General features: G+C 61.7%; 1 protein-coding gene across 12 annotated transcripts in view; it reads right to left on the bottom strand.

Moving 5' to 3' along the window:
• The window catches only part of WNK2 (WNK lysine deficient protein kinase 2), a 117656-nt gene that overhangs the window by 59229 nt on the left and 38319 nt on the right, over positions 1-20108 (bottom strand). For all 12 annotated transcript variants that reach the window (XM_087858900.1, XM_045772508.2, XM_045772503.2 and 9 more), the window contains exons 7-19: positions 18664-18883; positions 13876-14158; positions 10071-10279; positions 9749-9880; positions 9203-9394; positions 7488-8042; positions 5254-5547; positions 4758-4807; positions 3810-3978; positions 3607-3723; positions 3214-3384; positions 2912-2957; positions 2292-2411 (exon numbers count right to left, since the gene is read on the bottom strand). In XM_087858900.1, coding sequence (XP_087715026.1) covers positions 2292-2411; positions 2912-2957; positions 3214-3384; positions 3607-3723; positions 3810-3978; positions 4758-4807; positions 5254-5547; positions 7488-8042; positions 9203-9394; positions 9749-9880; positions 10071-10279; positions 13876-14158; positions 18664-18883 — 2558 coding nt within the window. The remainder of the gene's footprint in view (positions 1-2291; positions 2412-2911; positions 2958-3213; positions 3385-3606; positions 3724-3809; positions 3979-4757; positions 4808-5253; positions 5548-7487; positions 8043-9202; positions 9395-9748; positions 9881-10070; positions 10280-13875; positions 14159-18663; positions 18884-20108) is intronic.

Raw genomic sequence — 20108 nt, 5'->3', positions numbered from 1 at the left:
AATCTAACCTGAAACATGCATGTAGCACTCAGGGGTCAGTCTATCCATCAGCTCAGTTCTCAGTTTATTATATGCTAATTAGAATCAGATCTATCCACGCACAGGTCGGGGTGAGCCCAGGAGTTCATCAACAACTTTATGGGGTTGCTTTCCTAAGCTCCTCCTATCTTTTTGCATGATCTCCCTGATCCATGGGACTCCCCTTTCCAACTCCCTAGAGAGAAACCATCCACTTCCACAACTGTGAGGAGCACAGCCACGTGGCTGGAGAACAGAAAGTGAAAAAAAGCAGTGGGTTTTGGTTCTGTACTCTTTGAGCCCTGGCTCCGCCCAGCAGAGAGAAGGGCTCTCCCCTATCACTATGTTGGCTCCTCTTCCTGCTGCTACCCCTCAGAACTGTCTGTGGGCGAGGGCACAAGAGACGGGAGGAAGAAAACAGTGAGGGACCCACACCATGCTCTGAGCTTCAGGAGTTCCTTCTTTTTCCTGCTCTGCAAGCCAAAACTAGTGGGCTTCTCCTGGCACTTCCCTGTCTGCACCCAGCACTCACTCCCAGGCTTCACGCTGCCCTGACCTCAGGCCAGAAGGCACCAGAGGGGAATGCTAAGCTCACAACTAGCTCAGGAATCTCTGGAATTCTAGCACACTTCCCCATCCTCCTGTTGCTACTTACTTCCCAAGTCTCAGAGAGCTGTGCTCTGCCCCGGCCCTGGCGGATAGCGAGGTTCAGTGAGTGAAGGGCTGGTGTTGTGTGCACACTCCGCTTACCCACAACCAGGATTCTCTGCCCAGTCATTTTGTATCATGAGTCACACAGTGTGTTCATAAAGCTGTACAACTGAGAGGCCCAGAACCATACCACCTTCCTGCAGGAAGGGCCCGAGTGCTTCTGGCTGAGCAGACAGCAGGCACCCCGAGACCGTCCTAATGTGGGCACCGTGCTGACGTGGCTCCTCTCTCTACCTGGCCTATCACTTCTCCAGCATGACTCAGCCCCTTTTCTGTGGTCGAAGCTTCGCTGCTCAGCCTCGCAGTATCCCTGCAGGAATGGGAACTTCCCGCAAGAGAACAGAGCCAGCACTGGGCTCCCTTGCGTCTTGGCCTCCATCCACCCTACCTGGACCCTGGCCTGACCTGCACTTTCTTCAGATGCCCAAATACCTTCCAGCCGACGATCTTTATAATTCATCCAACTTCTCTGGTCATCCTCAGTGAATGGTTCAGCCAAATGAACACATCTGCCATCCCTGGAAGTAGCGAACTCCTTTTTTCTTTTTTCCTTCAATAAACTGGCTCCAAAAGGTTTCCTGAGATCGGCGCACAGATGAGGGAACTAGGGCTTACCTTGGGCACATCCCGTGAGTCAGTGCAGCACACTGAAAATCAGCTTTACTTCTGTAAGGGTCCTTCTCCCCCCAGCTCACTGTGTGTGTGCATTAAAATCAACAAGTAGTAGTCGAGCATATTCTTATTTTAAAACTGAGGCCACTGCAGACAACGCTGCTGCTCCCCTGGTCCTTCACCCAGGTTGGGCCAGACCCTTTATCTGAGGTCACCAGGTCTGTTACTGGCTCCGCTAGGATCCTGTTATTAGGCTGACCTTTTCCCCATTGGAAAAAACCTCCAAAAGTGTGATGGAAGTCATTGGGAACACATGATATGAAACGAAAAATGATTTACAGATATTTTTCACACATATGCCATATAGTTAAGTCAAGTTACATAACCGGCGACTTTTTCCTGCCAGCTTACAGGGAATTAAACCTAAAATTTGTTCAAGTGACTATTTTCAGCCTCGCAAGGGACCAAAGAATCAGGATTTAACTGACAGTCCCAAGGGCAAGCTTGCCGGCATCTGTCCACACAGGGGCAGATCGATATCAGGCAGATTTCCTTGAGGACAATCTCAAATCAGAATTTTAGCACCGACAGGGACTTTCCCACCCCACTCCCGGAACAAGCGGAGCCAGATGGAGCGTGTACCTGCAGGTGGGTCACACAGAGGGAAGGAGTGAGAGGTGGGAGCCACGCGCCCACACTGGTAACAGAGAGCAAGGGCAGAGCCCTCCCAGTACACAGCTGAGCAGCCCAAGTGCATCACCTGCACCATGAAGGTAAGGGCTGGCTCGAGCCTGAGTGCCGCCCTGACCGGGCTCATGACGAGGAAAACCAGGCTAGGGATGCAGACAGTATGTGGTCCACAGGCTGCTCTGGGCTGCAGGGTGACCGTGATGGGAGCCAGCACACCACGTCACCAGGGAGAAAGGCCTGGAACTTCCAGCTGCTCCTACCTTGGCTGGCTTCCGGCTGCACGGAGCTTGGAGGAAGTGGGGGCGAAGCTTCAGGGGCCTCCACCGCTGGGTGCTCAGCCACTGGACAGATGATAAACCACCTCTTCCCTGTGTGCAGGACTATGAAGCAGGACAAAAACAGAGGAGAGGCCCAGTGAATTTCTCCTGTGGCCAATGGAACCCCCTACCATGGCACCTGACCTGCACTGGGGAACTCACACCGGGGGGGGGGGTGTGTGCAGCCCACTCAGGGGGCTCATTGGCAGCCTGGGGCTCACACAACACCCACAAACACAGGCTTAGCTCCTGGGATGCCTACAGTGCCATCAGCGCAGGGGTAATGTCAGCCGAGGCAACAGGAGGCAGCGGTGAGTCCACACCGCGCTCAGTCCCCACCCGCACCAGACCCGGCTCCTCATATCAGCCCTCTCCACACCTGGGGAGATGTTCACCACACGTTGCAGTAACCTCCCCCCCGCCCGTGTGATGACCAAACCCCCTTACGACATGCTCAATGGGGTCTGATCAAATGCCCGCTAAGAGACGAAGAGAGAATGGGGCTAGAAATGCCTCCTCCAAAGGTGTATCTGGACGGCAGATGGGCCTGGGAGGAGACGTACCGTTCTGCTGATACACAGGGGCATTTGCCTGGGACTGGCGACTCTCCTGTGGAGGTAAAGGGTCAGGAATCAGCAGACCGCATGAGACAAGGACTTCCTGCAGAGCAAGTGTGGCCGCAAAACATCCGAGGAGCCTCTGGAGCTCGGACACGTCCCACCGCACTGAGGTGCCCACCATCCCGGCCACCTCACCCAACACCGCGTGACCCACGGGCCCCTCCGGCAGGCCTCGTGCATGCAGAGCCTGGAGCTCGGGCGTCAGCAAGCCCTGGCCCTCCCGGGACCCCACACCCGGGACTCACCTCCCCGCTGCCCAGGCCGCAGGTGCTGAGGTGCGGTGGGCTCGCCCCAGGGTCGGAGCCTCGGTCGATGTCTGTGTCCTCACTGAGCATGTCCTCTGCCTTGTCCATGACGTCCTTCATCTGTTCGATGAACGTCTCCCGCTCGGCTGGCAGGATGAAATCGTGCTCCACCTGCAACACACAGGCAGCCCTGCTGGGGGTGCGCCGGGGCGGGGGGCGGCGGGGGGGACGTGCCAGGTCTCCCCTGACAGATCTACTCCACTTGTGCTCTGCGTTCAGCCCGAGAGCAGCCCAGCCACCCGCACAGGCCAGGGGCTGGGGAAGGCTGGCAGCCGCGCGCCCCGCGGATAGGAGGACACGGCCTTGCCAAGCCGGGGAGACACTCGGCCTCACCATGTAGGTGGCGATCTCATCGGGCGCGTCTCCGTCCAGGTCAAACTTGAATGTCACCATCTTGTGGTTGTGGGTCTCTAGCTGGCACTCCACCATCTTGTCGCCCGTGTTGCACACCTGCGGGACGCTCGGGTGGTGAGACCGGGAGCAGGCTGCGTCCGCGGAGCCCCGCGCCCACGGGCCCGCCCCGCCCGGCCACTCACGTTCAGGATGGTCAGCCGGGGGCGGCTGGCTCTCTCCTGGCGGGAGCGCGCGCGCGTCGACCGGCGGTGATGTTTCCGGGCAGCCTTGCCTTCCAGCCGCCCCCCACCGAACGCACCCTCACAGCTGTCACTCATCTCTCTGCCAGAGGTGACGTCAGAACCTCCGTAGCTGTGTGAAAACCAAGAGCGTGACAGCAGCCTGCAGACCACCCTCACGTAGGAAGATTGGTTTTTCAGGAAATAGCCAGAAAACCTAGAGGGCCCAAAGCCAGCCCTGACCCCACCTTCAGAGCCCGCAGCCCCTTCTCCTGCTGTTCTGTCTTAGGTGGCACTGGAGTCGTGGGAATGAGTGGGCTGTCTGACCTGGGACCTTTGTCCTGACTCTTGACCTGTGACTCAGACCCCACGGGCTCACGGAAAACAACAGGATTAAGAAAATCCTCCCTGTGCCTCAGTTTCCCCATCTGTGTAACAGCAATGGAACTCAACAACCCCAGGGGACTACTGCAGGGGTAGAAGGGGATCGGCACTGAATTTGGTGCTGGCACACCGGGATATACAGCCACTTCCCCCATCCAATCCCTCCCCAACTGTGACATGTTCTGTGACCAGGACAGGACAGGTGGCCAGCAGCCATGGTGCTGGGGGTCTGGGGGGTGGGCCAGACTCTGCCCTGCCCTCCAAGCCTCCCCTGGCCCCCAGGCCTGCTGGGGGGCCTTTGTCCACTGCCTCCCCCTTCCAGAACACCCCGGGTGCCACAGACAGGCACCAGGACGCTGGACACAGAGGGGAGCGTGACAGCCAGACCCCAGAGGACCAAGTCAGGCTAGGAAATGGGTGACATCGCTAGAGGCCCTGACTCGTGAGGGGAAGCCACAGTGAGTGGGCTCAGTGGAGTGTATGCCCACAGCCACCCTCACCGTCCCCAGGGGCCAATGGGGCCGTTACCTCTCACAAGTCTGCGGGGGGCCGGGCTGCTTGTCCTGGGAGGCTTGCTCCTGAAACAAAACCACGGACAAGAGGACAGGTCACGGTGGCACAGCTGCACGCCGCCGGCTGTCTCCCCACCCCTCCAGCCCGGAGAGCGGATCACGCCAGGCAGATATAAGGGTTTTTATGTCGTAGAGTTCCTGAAGGTGGGGGCCCACCTTGGCCAACATGCTAACCCACTTTGATCTTCCCCAGGGGAGAGCACGTGGGCCCAGGAAGGCTGGCTACAAGCCTTCCCACCACCCCGAGGGAAGGCCCTGCAAATCCACGTGTAAACACCCCGGTCTCCAGCCAGATGCGTTTAAGGAAAGCATAACATTCAGGGACAATGGAGGATCATTAGAACAGCTGTCCCAGGGCACACACTTCCACCTTCCTGAGAGGTGAGACCTGACACCACTGTGCTGGGGGCCACTGGGGTCAGGGGCTGAACCCGGAGGGCAGGGGCACACACCTCTGGGGCCGGCTCCACCGTCAGCTGCACGGCCGGGCAGGGGCTGGCAATCCCGGGCCCGGTGGGCGGCGGTGGGTGGGTAGCAGGTGGCAGGAGTGGGGCGGTCTGGATGGGCAGGCTCTGAGAAGCCGCCACCACCACAGAGGCCAGGGAGCTGGGGAGCTGAGGCAGCTCGGGGACAGCGGGCGGCAACACTTCCGGCAGAGGTGGGGACAGGACGGTGGCCGGCGTTGGCGCCATGGGGACCTGGACGGTGACATCCGCAGCGTATGGAGGCGGGTGGCCCAGCAGGATCTGGGGGCACAGGGGACAGGGATACAAGTTGGAGGGCCAGCCATGCCTCTGCCAAGGGGCCCTGGACCAAGGCAGGTGAGCACAGCCTCTGCCCCTCTCCAATCCCACCCACGGCCTCAGAGCGTGTTAGTACACAGACTCAGCAGGAACTCTCGGGTCCCTGTCCGCGTACAATCAAACCTAACACCACACTTCGTTTAAGGACCTATAGCTGAGTCCACGGGGTGGCACATACTTCACACCAAACATGGCTCCCCACTGCCCCCCACACACCGCCCCCTGTCCCTATTAGCCATGCGCAAGAGGGACCGGGGACCTTGGCCTTCAGTGGGCTGGACTCCTCACAGTCCCCTGTGTAAAAGCTCCCGGTGGGACGGCCTGAGAGGAGGGCCCCGCGTGGACGAGTGGGAGCCTCCATCCTGCCCTACCTCTGGCATGAGGTCGGGAACGGGAAGGCCCACTGCTGGCCCTGCCGGGGTGGGACGGGTCAGCAACATGGCGTGTGGGGTCAGATACGAGAGCCGCAGCCCGGCAGGCCCCATTCTCTCCTGGGAGAACCCCCAGCTGCCGTGTTCGGGGAGTCCGCTCTCAGCACAGGGAAGCCTGTGAGGTGGCCAGCCCATCAATAAACCACAGAGAGCGGGGAGGCCACCAGGCCTGGCCGACAACCTCGGAGCACACAGCGCCTTCTCCAGCCACTGGCCCGGCGAGGCAGCGAGGCACCAGGCCCTGACACCGCAGACCCCAGCCAGGCCTCCCCCAGAGAGCCCTGACCCAGGAGCGGCCTTCAGCTGAGTAACAGACCCGGCGGGCACTTGCGCAGTCGGGCGCCAGGCCGCGGCCCCTCTTCACACCCAGCTGTCAAGCCCAGCGACGCTTCCCTTCACCAAAAACAAATCCTTTCTGGAATCAGATGCTGAGAGTCAGGACACACGTCTTATTCCAGATGGAAACCAGACCGGGTGAGTGCAGAGTGACGCCTGGAACCCCCACACGCTGTGGGAATGGATCTCCACAACGAAGCCTACAGGGGGCTACCGGCCCCACCACGCAGAAGAGGAGTCTAAGCTCCGAGGGCCAAGGGTCTGCTGCCGGCACACAGCGGTTGAGGCTTAGAGCCAGGTGGGGGGGGGGCTCCCCGGTGAGAGGCCCCCAGGAGACAGGCTGCAAGGTGGGGGGGGGCTCCCCAGTGAGAGACCCCCAGGAAATAGGCTGCAAAGTGGGGGGGCCTCCCAGGTGAGAGGCCCTCTGGAAACAGGCTGCAAAATGGGGTGGGGGCTCCCAGGTGAGAGACCCCCAGGAAACAGGCTGCAAGGTCGGCGGGCTCCCAGGCGAGAGGCCCCCAGGAGACAGGCTGCAAGGTGGGGGGGCCGGGTGAGAGGCCCCCACTCCAGCTCCCCTCCTCCCATGAGATTGGAGAACAGCCCTGGAGCTCCAAACCACGCATGGGCTGTGCGGGTGTGTGGAACCCCGGGGAGCCTGGCCATCCATCAGGGGCTGTGACCCTGCATCCTGTCACTGTCAGCATGGCAAGCAGCCTGAGGTCCCCACCCCACCCCAGACGTTGTCCTTGTCTGCTGCGTGCCCCTCAGAGCCCTGTCTGCCTCACTGCTTGGCTGCTGAGATGGGGGGTGAGCCCACGCCCCCCGACACCACCACACCTCGGCTGCCTGGGGAGGGCGGGGGCCGCGGCGCCCAACGTGACCAGGCACCTCCACCAGCACAGGCATCGGCAAGTGACCCTCGAAGGGCCCGATGGCGGAACCACGAATCACCCCAATTCCCGCAGCTCTGGAGACTGCCTGCTCTCCCACCCCCCCTCTACCCAGGGGTCAGGGCACCAAGAAGCAGAGGCCTGACCGCCTCTCACACCTCAGAGTCAGACGCTAAAGACGTGTCCCAGCGCCTGGAGGGCGGGCCCTGCACGGCACGTGGCTTACCTGGCTTCCCGCCCCGCCTGTCACGGTAGCCTGCTCAGGAAGGCGCGTGCTCGGCTGGTGGGGCTGTGGCAGGGTCGGGGGCGCCGCCTGTGGGGCGGCAGCCCGCACGTTCTGCGCCACGTGGAGGGGAGAAGGTGGGATGTCGCTGGGCACCATCTGTGGGAAGGCTGCCGGGTACACGGGCTGGGCCGGGAGCTGGGCCACGGCGGCGGGGTGAATGGACAGGGCAGCCACACCCTGCGGGGCCACGGCCAGCAGAGGGATGGCGGTGGCGGTGGCAGCCACGTTTGGCACAATGGTCCGGCATGGCACGGCCAGTGGCGCCCCAGCAGGGTGGGGCAGCTTGACCGCCTGCAGAGGCAGGGCTGGCGACGCGGGCAGGGGGGCAGTGGCCGCGCTGAGCGGGAGACTTGGCAAGATGACGGCAGGAGAGAAATACTGAGAGGGGGCAGGCACGGCAGGCCCACTGGCGGCCTGCAGGTCGGGGAGAGCTGCGGGGAGGCTGTCGATAGAGGCCAGGGGAGCGATGGGGGGCCCCACAGGAAGCGGAGGCACCTGAAAGAAACGGGAGCACATCGGCGTCACCAGGGCTCCGCCCTGTCTGCGGCACGCCTGCACCACCAGAAGGAACCTGACCGCAAACCCAGTTCAAACACGACCTCAGAGAGCCTCCTCGTGCCACGGAGGGGCCACGCCGCGGTCCACCCTGCACTGATGGGCGCCTACAAGGACAGCCGGCGGCTCAGGTCCGAGGGGTCACGGCAGTGACCACCAGCTCTGTGGCTTTGGCACGTTTTCGTTCAGAGAGCCAGGACCGTCAGAGCTGCCAGACTGGCCCCGAAGATCTGCACACACACACAGACCAAATTCTGTGGCACGCTGTGGCAGGGAAAGCATGTCCTCGAGCCCCCACGTGCTGAGGCAGCACCCCGTGCCGTGGGGCCTGCGGAGTGAGCCTCTCCCCACAGCGGAGCTCTGGAACCTTCCGCGTCCGGTCCTCCATCCTGGAGACACCTGGTATCTGACCTCCTGGAGTGAGCACTTGCAACATTTCAGATTCTCCAGTAGCTCTCTTTAGACCTTCCTGGTGGCCAGCACACAAGCTTCATCACGTGATCCCCGCCTTCGCACAATTATAAAGCAGCCGCGGTACGCGAGCCACTTCTAGGTACTGGGGAGCAAACAGTGATTCAGCTAGACGGTGAAAACAACCCAACGTGGCTGTGATGGGGACGAGGCCCGGTGACAAGAAAGAAACTTCTGGATGGTGTCCACGAACTGCAGGGACACTCACATCTTCCACACGAGGTAGCACGTTGTGGCCGAGTCCCGCTGCCGCGATGTGATGGACCCATGAGATGAAAGCCATTGATGGCATTAGCCTGGGTGATGGCACCCGGGCACCAGGCGCCATCCAGTGTCACTGGTCAGTTGAAGCCATGAACTCCCCACGACCACGGTCAGCACAGCCTGGGTGGCTCCACGACAGACAGTGGCGGTAGCTGTGCTCTACCCTGGCTCCTCTGGCCCTGACCCTGGACCAAACCCCTCCCTGACCCAGACACGCCTGGGAAAGATGCCAAGGGCAGGTGGGCACGGCCACCCCACCGGGAGTGTTCCCGACCCACAGACCCACGAGCACTGGCAGCACAGAGCACGGAGAGTGGCCAGCCAGACTGGGGACGCGGGCAAGGCGGGGGCAGGGTGGGAGTTACCTGAGCGGGGACCTGCGACAGTGGCTGCAGAGGCGCTGGTGGCATCTGGAGGGGCTTCAGCTGAGCAGGGGCCACCACCTGGGGCGTCGGAGCTAGGTAGGGAGGCAGGTGGGGGGGCACCGGCTGGAGAGGGCCTACGGACGGTGGGGCCAGGACAGGTGGCAGGGGCACTGGCTGGGCCAGCGGCGGCGGCTGGGGACAGAGGGGGCTTCTCTTAGACCAGCGTCCTGCTGAGACACTCCCCCACCACACGCTCAGACACGACAGAGAAAATCAACTCCCACACATGCACGCCCAGCCTGGAGCTCGAGACGTGCCGATCTGGGGGAACACCACTGCACATGAGTGGTGCCCCTCCGAGTGTATGGATCCAGGAACCCCACTCCCATCGGCACCCCAGACCCTGGGGAACTACAGAGAAGGGGCCAAGGGGGCCTGGGCCTGCCAGGAGGCCCACCGGCCCTGGGCCAACAGACCTTGCCACCCACAGGGCAGGAAAGACTGAGGCACCCAGGGTGGGGCCAAGCAGGGGCAGCCCACACTCACCTGGTGGCCAGGGGGTGCAGGCTGGCCTGGGCCCGTCGGCACAGGGGCAAAGCTTATGGCCGGCTCCGGGAAATGCTGCTGCGGGAGCGGAGGGTGGGCTGGGGGCGGAATGGAGCCCACCGGCAGGCCAGGCTGCAGAGAGCACGGATGACCACACTCACCAGCTACCCTAAGGCCCCCACCCCGCTTGCGCTCCGTGGCTGCAGGGCCCAGCAAGCACAGGCCTCCTGGGGGCTGGACCACAGACCGGTGCAACCTGGTGGCCCATGGGACGCTGGGGCCACGGGGACGCGGTCCTGCCTGAAGGGGCAGGCTGACTCACCGCGGCAGGCTGCTGGTAGGTCCCCAGCGAGGGCAGGCTGTAGGGCAGGACGGGGCCGTCGCTGATGCTGACGCTCACGGGGGGGCTGCACACACACTGGGCGGGGGGCGGCGCCGCGTCCGCCAGCGAGCCCAGTACCACACTCTGCTGGCTGCTCTGCGAGTCCGAGTACACCGTGGAGCCCTGGCCACTGTCGAAGGTGCTGTCCGCTGGGGAGGACACAGGCACGTTTCAGAGCAGACACCCCCCAACCTCACCCCCACGGCACTCCCCCAAGTCTCAGGGAGCGCGGACGGGCTCAGACGCGACGCTCAGCTGGTCCCTGCGCTCTTCTGCAAACCAAGACTTGGTTGAGCTCCCCAGTCACCTGAGCCGTAAGCGCATGTCACCCTGGACCACCGACCCTAGGACAGCAGGGGCGGGGGCTGCAACCCACCTGGAGACGGCCCGACGCCCCAGGCCAACACCGCCCGGCGTCTGGGGGCCACCCACATAGGCGCCACAAATTCCAGGTGGGCCCCTCACACCGTCCTCCGCAGGAAGCGCACCCGTGTCCACCCCGGCTGCAGACAGGGACCTGACCGGGCCTTGAGAGCAAGCGCTCAGTGAGCTCTTTGACGGCGCGAGGGGTCTTAGGAGGCTGACGGCAGGCGTGCCCAAGTCAGGAGAAGCTAGGGTCACCAGTATTTCATGGGGGGTGGGACTCTGACCACCTTCGCCACCACAGCAAAGAGCCCGAAGCAGGAAGAGCTGGGTCCAAACCTGGTCCTCACGTCACGGGCCTGGTTCTAACCTGGCTGGAGAATGGGGCTGACGAGGCCCGCATCCCGCAGAGAGGCCGGCAGGGGGACCCAGAGGCTCTCCGGCCCGAGGAGGCCTCCCAGAGGCCAGCCTCCCCTGCACCGGCGCCCAGAGTCCGTCAACGCAGGCCACGGTGGACAGAGCCGCCCACACATGCCGCACCGCCCACGGCCACAGGCTCGCCTCCCCAAGACGCACCTGGGAACGAGGCCGCCCGCGTGGCCAGGCCAGCGAACAGGCAAAGAAAAGCCCTGCGTGAAATGGCGCTTCCAGAAGCAGCACGCGCACCGCGACTTGCCACCCACACACCGAGCATCCACACGGGCGCCTTCCAGGACGCCGGCATCGCGTCCATGCGTGATTCAAGCACACGCAGAAAAAGGGAATCCTGCTGGCTTTATGTCAAAATAATTTTTCCCAGGTGCTGATTAGGACAGACTTCACCCCAGGAAGACACGCCAACACCAAGGTCTGATTGCACAGAACCAACCCAACAAGTGCTCCGACCTGTAACGAGGCAGCTGGCGGGCGATTCCTCCTACACACAGACACAGAGAGAGAGACAGACATACAGAGACAGAGAGAGACAGAGAGACACAGACACAGAGACAGACATACAGAGACAGAGAGACAGAGAGACACAGAGACAGAGAGACACAGACACAGAGACATACAGAGACAGAGAGACACAGACACAGAGACAGACATACAGAGACAGAGAGAGACGGAGACAGAGACAGACACACAGAGACAGAGAGACACAGACACAGAGACAGAGAGACACAAAGACAGACACACAGACACAGAGAGATACACAGACACACAGAGACAGAGAGACACACAGAGACAGAGACACACAGACACAGAGAGACAAAGACACACACAGCAACACAGAGACACACAGCAACACAGAGACACAGAGAGAGACACAGAGAGACAAAGACAAACACAGAGACAGACACAAAGACAGAGACAAACACACAGAGATACAGAGATAGAGACACAAAGACACAGAAACACACAAAGACAAACTGTATGTGTGAGAAAAAGAAATGTGTACAAACCTGGCAAATTTCACATAAACCAACTCTAACCATATATGCCACATTTTAAATTTTTTAAGGGAATGTGTTTATTTCTATAATTAAAAATTAATTTAAAAATCATCTCCAGGGCCTGGGTGGCTCAGTCGGCTGAGCATCCAGCTCTTGGTTTCGGCTCAGGCCACGATCTCAGGGTCGTGGGTGCCGGGCTCTGCGCTCAGCGGGGAGCTGCTTGGGATTTTCTCCCTCTCCCTCTGCCCCTCCCCTTCCCTAGACACATGCACTCTCTAAAAATAAATTTAAAAAATGAAAACTAAAAAATCGTCTTTAAGGCTGCTGCGGTCCCTGGGCGCTGGCCCACACCCTGTCGCTGAGCTTGACGTGAGCTGACGCGGGCAGCTCGCACACGGCGCGGTGGAGCGCCCCAGCACACGGTGTTGGCCGCACCTTCCGCCGTGCCCAAGCGTGTCTGCCCGCCCCTCAGGTCCCTTCCCCCGTGATGTGCGTGCAGCCTGCAGTCCCATCATTTCACCTTGATGAGGCAGAGTTTTCAGGCCATCCACACGCACTGTGGCCAGAGGGACAGCCGGGCACGGGCCTCGTGTTGTGCCCACGGCACGGTGCGGGTGGGTGTTGGGCCGTGAATGGAGATACACAGAGCGGTGTGCACATGTGTGTGCCGCACACACGTGTGCGGGTGTCCGTGTATGCACACGCGTGTGTGCGTGAATGATCACACGTGCACGTTCTCTCCGGAAGTTGCCATCAGGAGACAGGTCCCAGCTGCGGCCTCGGGAGGGGTACTCACCTGCACGCCCTCTCGTACTGTTAGAATTTTACACACATCTGCTTTCCAGAAATCACCACAAACGGGTGAAACATGTTTTGGGAGTGACTGCTGTTGAAGTGACAGAGCTGCTCTGAGTGGACAGAAAGAGGATGTTCGCGGACAGACCACCCACCCACACTGAACCCGCCTGCGATCCGCGTCTGTACCGTGGCCGGGGCTGTGCCGGGACCCCTGACCACAGCAGAGTGTGGCGGTCTCTCCTTTCCTGCCTAGAAACTTCCCCACTGACGGTCAAGTTTTTAAAGTGGGAAGTGGCGTGTCATCAGGAAAGCTTTTTCCAACACAAAGTTAGTGCCCATTAATTTTCTGGTTTATCGAAAAACGGAGCGATGATGTAGCGATTTCATTCTCCGAGGCAAACCTGAGCAGGTCGGAAGGAAGCCAACGGCAAGCGAACGGTCTCCAAGTGACAGGCAGCTACTGGTTTGAATTTAAATAGCCTACTTTGAAGAACGTTAGCTATAATTTTAATGATAAATGAAGTATGTGCCTATTAAGTAACTGAACAGGCTATTTTGGTCTGTCGACACGAGCAACCTGAAAAAGCGGCCTGGGCAGGCTCTTACTCACAGGATGGGCAGGAAACGCCATGTCCTGACCCGCAGCTCACTGCTGCATTTTTAGGCCACCGAGGGCAGAGGCAGGACACCGTTCTGCCTGGACGTGCAGAAAACACAGGATTCTCTCTCCCAGTTTCGGAGATTCAGAGTGATTCCCAGCGACCCATCACTGACACTCTGGGAAATGTGGTAAAGGTTTCAAAGGTCGGGCACTACAAGAGACATAACCTTGGGGACAGATAATCCTGGTGGCAAAGGTCATGGCTCAGAGCGCCATGACCACTGGAGACCAGCAGGGACGCCCCCGCCGGGCACAGGACTGACGCACTCTACACGGAACGAGGAGCTGGATGGAGCCACTCCGTCCTGTTGGCTTGGGGCACGGGAGGCTCTGGACTGTCTGCCCGTTTGTCCCCACTTATCCTAAGAAGCTGGGCTTCAGGGAGCCAAAGACATCCCAACCCCCACCCCAGGAAGAAGGCTCGCCTACACCCGCGGTCCATGCCTGCAGCACGCACAGGGTGTGAGGGCGTGGGGAGGGCGGCACTCACAGGCCAGGGAGGTGGCGCTGGCCGGCAGCGCGGTGGGGAGGAGGTGCTGGTCTGCCTCGGGCTCCTCGGGCTCCGGCGGCCCAGCTGGCGCATGGTAGGTCACCTGGACCTGCAGGGGTGCGGGCGGGCCCCTGGCCTTGTCGGGGCTGCCTGGCTCCCGCTGTTCCGGGGGCTGCAGAGCCGGCCAGATCCTCTCCCGCCGCCACTGGATCAATGCTACACGGTCTCGGATGGACTTGGCCACAATCTTCACGTCACTCTCGTGGAAGAATCCTGACTCAATCTGCAAAAGGAGGTGCCGTGTCATTACCGGGGCCCTGCCGTCTGCACCGCCACCTCCCGCTCATGGCGTCTCTGCAGAAGTCCCTCCTCAGGTCCTCACCACGTCTCTCAGAGACGCTCTCATCTTCCCAAAGGAAATACCCTCCCGCCAACGGTAAACCCGCAGGAAGCACAGCCCTCTGAACCTGCACAGCCCCCGTCCCAGGACAGTGAGGACGAGGCAGGTGCTCGTGCCTGTGGGGTGAGGGCAGAGAGCCTCAGCTGCCTCCCGAAGGCGGGCCCTGGGCACTCCCCGAGAAGGCACGCAGGGAAGCAGTTGCACCGTGGAACTTGAGACCGGCAGGGTAGGCGCCCATTCCCAGGAGAGCGCTGGGAGAGCACGTGTGAAGGAGCCCTGGATCTCTGGGAAGCGGCCCGGCTCTCCCTGAGAACATCTGTGGTGAACCAGGCACAGCAGAGGCCAGTCTCCACAACGTCACCGCGGCAGCCCCGTGTGGAGAGGGACAAGTGCAAACGTTCTGGCGCTGGTCGGGGACCACGGGAGCTCGCGGCTTTCAACATAAAATAGACGTTAAGCACGCCTGGATGCAGATGCGAGCGTGTGGCATGGCGTGTGTGCAAGCGTACAGAACACTGGGCAGGCCTGGGGTGGCCCCTGGAGTCTGGCCAGTGTGAGTGGGTGGGGAGGAGAAGGACAAGGGGCCTAGACACCTCATGGTGCCTGAAAGCCAGGACAGACGCAGAGAACCGAGGGGACGTGCAGGAGGACACAGGAGCCAGGGCCACAGGCCAAACGTGGACGTTCTGGGCATCAAAATGCAGTGACACCACGATGATCTGAGGGGCGTGTCCGCGAGTGCACACAAGGGAAACGCAACTGTCACTGCTGGGCTGAGGCCACACAGGATGCCACGCTGTGCCGTCCCTGTCCCTCCCTGCACACCCCCCCACACGTGGATCACTTGCTCCAGGAAGCTGTACCACGAGTGGCCTAGGGAACCACCCGCCGGCTAGAAATCGAGTCTCCGGCCAGGAGCCAGGTGAGCGGGCATGGACGCCGAACGACCCTCAGCCTGGTCAGCCCCGGCCGACACCCCAGCCACACAGCGTGGGGGACCCACTAAGCCACTCCCAGATTCCTGACCACGAGGTATGAGACCACAATCGTGTACAGGGCTGCGTCTGGGAAACGTACCACGCGGTCACAGATAACTCACCAACAAAACCATAGTCCACAGAGATACAAATAAATGGAAAGTTTGGCGAAAATGGGTATTTGTACAGTTTCAAGGTACACCCCCATGACGTACTCATTGTCACTGCACACGGAGACCGTGGGCAGACGCCCCTCGACCGCGTGCTCATGGGGAGTGTCCTCAGAGGGCTGGCCATGGTGAGGACAGAGCCCCATACCCAGTGCCCCGCAGACACGCCAACATGACTGCGAGGGAGCCGAGCCCTTGCCCTTCATGACAGGATGACCAAAGACGGTCACTGTAGGACGAGCTCCTGCCGTGAACGTGTCGCCACACATCAGAGGACCCCAGGCAGGCCCGAGGTGGTTCTCCCGGTTCTGACGGCCAAGGTAGCTGAGCAGGAAAGTCGCTGTCTGTGAGCAAACAGGCGGGCACATTCGGGTGGCAGGGCAGCAGGCCTAGATGGCATCTCAAACGGTTCTTTGTCGCACATTTGCAACTTTTCTGTAAGTTCCTGACGGATTCGTTCAAAAGCTCTCTACCCCACCGCACAGAAGGAACCGTGTTACAATCTGAGACGTCTCGGCCATCAGCCTGCCTCCTGATTCAGGCACAGACAGCAGTGGTGTGCGCGGCGGCACGCGGCCAGGACGCGGGCGGGCGGCTGGGGCTGAAGTCAGTGCTGCCCGCCCAGCGCCCCGACCGGAGACCGCTGACGGGAAGGCGCCCCGCAGACGCGCCTGCCCGCTGCTTCTATTTTCTGCCCGTGGCCCAGTTTTCCTTCCGTCTCCGTCCTCGCGGTCACCCCCCGGCGATCCTCTCCGAGGTGTTGCTTCTATTTTTTTCCCAGACGGGGAGAACTTAGCCCCGTTCTCTGCCACACTGAAACATCGACTACCCGTGAAGGCAGGAGGGCTGGCGCAGGGACACGGGGACCCTGGGCTGGGCTGCGAGCCCCTCTCCTGGGGTCCTCACAAGGGGTCACATCTAGGTCAAAGCCAACCCAGGTCCCCAGAGGACCTGCCCTTCTCTCGGCCCCCAGGGCACTCGATCTGTCCCATGCCCTCCCCGGACCCAGCTGCTGGGAGACTGGCTTTAGGTGAGGACACCGGCGCTGGGGCTCACTGATGCTGGACCCCACGCTTGAAGAAGTAGGTGTGAGCAGTTAAAGCCGTCAATAAGTGACCACCCAGAGCGGCAGGGAGCAGTGAGCCCAGAAACGCTGCCCCACGACGGCTCCTCCATGGGCACCTAGCCCAGGGGCGGCCTAGAGAAGCCCCGAGGTGGGATGTGGCGGCTCCAGGGGGGCAGGGCAGGGAGGCTGGCACCGGCCAGCAGGAAAGGAGCGGGCAGCAGAGGCCAGGCCCAACGGGCCACTGGCACAGGGCCGAGACACCACTGTGGGAACGTGGCCGCTGTCAGCTCGGCACTGGCTCATCCCAGTCCCCAAGCGGAGGGGGGTCCACGTCATTCTGTCATTCTTCAACCAAACACAGTGAGCCCAGTCTGCATGGATGTCGTACTGCCCGTAGGACGCTTGTCACAAAAACGTGCTTTTAAAGGTGATGGAGGGAAGCGCTGGGCCCAGGGGTCTCCACCGTGAACTCATGGACACTGCCCACCAAGTCCAGTCAAGACCCAGGGGGACCGCGCTGAGGGCAGGCGAGGCAGCAGGCCCAGATGTGGGCACAGGGCCTGTGGGGTCCGCCATGTGGAGGGAGACCATGGAGGCAGAGTAGGGAGGGGTCACTCGGGAGGATGGGTGGTCCCAGAAAAGGTCCCAGGTCACATGTGGGCACCACCAGGTCCTACGACTGAAGAGCAATGGAACCAAGAACCAGCCCAGAACTGGAGGAGAAGCCTGGTCCAACTGAGGCACAGGAATCCACCCGTGCTGTAGTCCCATCGTCCCCCTGCGTTGCTGTGGCGCTTGACCCTGCTGGGCTCTTGCCGGAATCCATCTTGGGCAGGAAGGCTCCCTGGGCGTGTGGAGCAGGCATGGTGCTCACGGAGGACCCGGAGCGCTGCCCGCCCCCGGTGCTTCCTGAGGTGCCCACACTGGCCCAGCCTCTCCAGCCCTAGTGGACACAGCCCTCACGGCCGCCCCAGGGACCCAGCTCCCCTCCTCCTGCCACCAGGACAGCACTAGCTCCTGGCCTGGTCCTCCATTCCCATGGGCCCCCCAGGACTCTCAGCCTCGACCGTCGCTACTGGGCTAGCGGCCTGCATGTCACCCGGCTCGTGAATATTTGTGCGCTAACTTCAGCAGCAGGTGGGAGGGGACCGCACTGCGGCCGCGCAAGGAGGAACAGCGGCCCTGAATCACGGGACTGACCTGCTGCTGGTCACACTGCAGCTCCCCCATAGTACTGAGTTCAACATCCTCTCACACGTGCAAGTGACACAGCCATCGGATCCACTGAGAGCAGCGCTGCCCCGTGTCGGGGCCCAGGGATGTGCCGGCAGCCGGGAAGGCGCGGTGGTCCCGACCTGGGCCCCCGGCATCAGCGGGATGTCGGCTCACCACACGTGCAGGCCGCCACCGCGCAGGCCGAGGCCCCGCCCACACAGCTCCCGCCCTGCCAGCCCCGCCCTGATGCACCACCCTCGGCGAGATCCCGGGACCCTCACCTGCTGCGCCCCGGGTGCGCTCCAGCCGCCCTGCGGAGCCTGAGCCCACAGCCCACATCTGCCGTGCAAAGCCGGCCGGTTCCCTCATCGCTCATGAGCAGGGGCCTGAGGACCAGCGTGGACTCCCGTCCCAGGGCCCCCCAGGGCCCACAGTCCACAGCCTCCTCCTTGAAACCCACCATGGCCGGGGCGTCCAGTTGTAACGCACCCGTTTTTTGAAAGGCGTGCTACGTTAGGTAAGAGGGTGCGGTCTCTCCTGCAGCGAGCGTGGCTACGCCTGTGCTCGCTTCCTACAGAAAAAATCCGTGTCTCCTTCTCACGTGCGCCTCTTTCCCTCCGAGACGCGGAACACGAACACGCCTGCTCCCGGACACACGGCCCTCAGCAACAAAGCGACAGCTCAGACCAAAGTCCCAATTCACACACAGTCAGCAAGACTCTGGTCAACACACCCTCCCGATATACCCGCGGCTCCGTCCCTCTGCACCCCGCTGCACGGGACCCCTCATGACACCGCCTCGGGGCGGGTGCCAGCCTCTGCGCCGCGGGGGCCCCACCACGCTGTCCTGCACACACACCCGTCCTGAGCTCCTGCAAACCTCTGGAGACCACATCTTTCCAGGCACACCCTGCAGCCGCAGGTACCTGCCACCCCATCCAGCAGCGAGCGCCCCCTTACCATCTCCTGCGCCACACCATCAGGCGTCTCCTTCTCCAGGTCAAAGGTGAACTCTATGGCCCCATTGTCCTTGGGCTTGCCCTTGAGCTTCTTGGGGTCCTCAACCCAGAGCCGCAGGGCGATGGTGGACTTCCTGCCGTGGTCCTCCTCCGCCAGCTCCACCCGCACGCCCGTGTCCTCCGCGAAGAAGGCGTGGCTCAGCAGGTCCTTGATCTCGTACCTGAGGAGGGGCAGCCGACGGGACGGTGAGGGCACGGCTGCTGGTGAAGCCCCAGAGCGCCCAGCTCCTCGTAGAGAGTTCTCCGACTACTGCCCAGCGGGCAGCACAGTCCTCGCGGGCAGCATGCGACAGTTTACTCCCGGGGTGAAGGGAGATTACACCTGCACACGGCTCGCTGCACAGCGCTGAAGGCTGCTTCTTCCTCTCAGTATAAAAAGTAAATATCCCCATCGCAAGAAACTCGGGGCAGTGAAGTTTCCAAACCTGGCTCTGCACCGTGCAGACAGGCCTGCGGAGGCGAACTCCCAGGGGTCACAGGTGAGTCTGAAGCCTGGAGCCCTGGGCGTCCCGGCTGCTGGGCGTTCTCATAGTAACCACTCCCCATCCCTAAACAGGAGCTTGGCCCTGGTGCCATCCTGGGCCTGGCTTCCTCCCAGCGTCCTGCCTGTTCCGGGGGCCCCTCCCTCATCACGGTGTCCCATGGACAGGTGGAGCCCACGCCCTGTGGAAGCTCACCACACGGGAAAGGGGGAGCAGACGCATGCCTGAGGGGCCCTGGGGAGCAGAGGTCGTGGCCCCAGCTGGTCCTGGTCTGGAAGGTGTCTTGTGGGGTCTGCTCTGAGGCTTCTTTAGCTCTACGTGGTTGTTTCTATACTTTCCTGAGTTCTACTTCACAATTCCTTAGTTATTTTCTCTAAAAGAATAGAACACAGTAACCTGCAGGGGGCAGGAGAGGGAGTCCAAGGATCAGAACGGGACGCCTGAGTGAGAGGTGATGACCGTGGAAAAGAACACGGATCAAGGGTGAGGACAGTGACAGGATGGCCGTGTGCTGGGTGCACAGGGTCGGGAGGGCACACGAGGGGGCAAGAGGTGTGGGGGGGAGAGGACGGAAAGGGATGGGGATGAGATGAGGGAAGGGCAGGGGAAGATGAAGGTGGGAGGAGGCAGACAGAAGACAAAGGGGAGGGTGGAGGAGTGAGGAGTAAGGGGGAGGAGGAGGAGGAGGAGGAGGAGGAGGGGAATGGCCGAGGAGGGAGGAGGGGGGGGAGGGGAAGAGGACAAGAGGGGGTGGGAGGCTTCTTGGCTGACCAGCTGAGGACCTGGGGCTGGGCTGGGGGCAGCTCAAGGGCTCTGACTTGTGAGCTCTCGGCTGAGCCGTGGGTGCATGGAGGTGACAGGAGAGGCAGGCTGAGGGCACGGGGGAGCCGCTGCTCCAGGCTGG

This window comes from Ursus americanus, chromosome 34, assembly GCF_024610735.1.
Source record: "Ursus americanus isolate L20-20 chromosome 34, mUrsAme1.1.p, whole genome shotgun sequence".
Taxonomy (NCBI): Eukaryota; Metazoa; Chordata; class Mammalia; order Carnivora; family Ursidae; genus Ursus; species Ursus americanus.
This window is presented reverse-complemented; position numbering and strand designations above follow the sequence as displayed.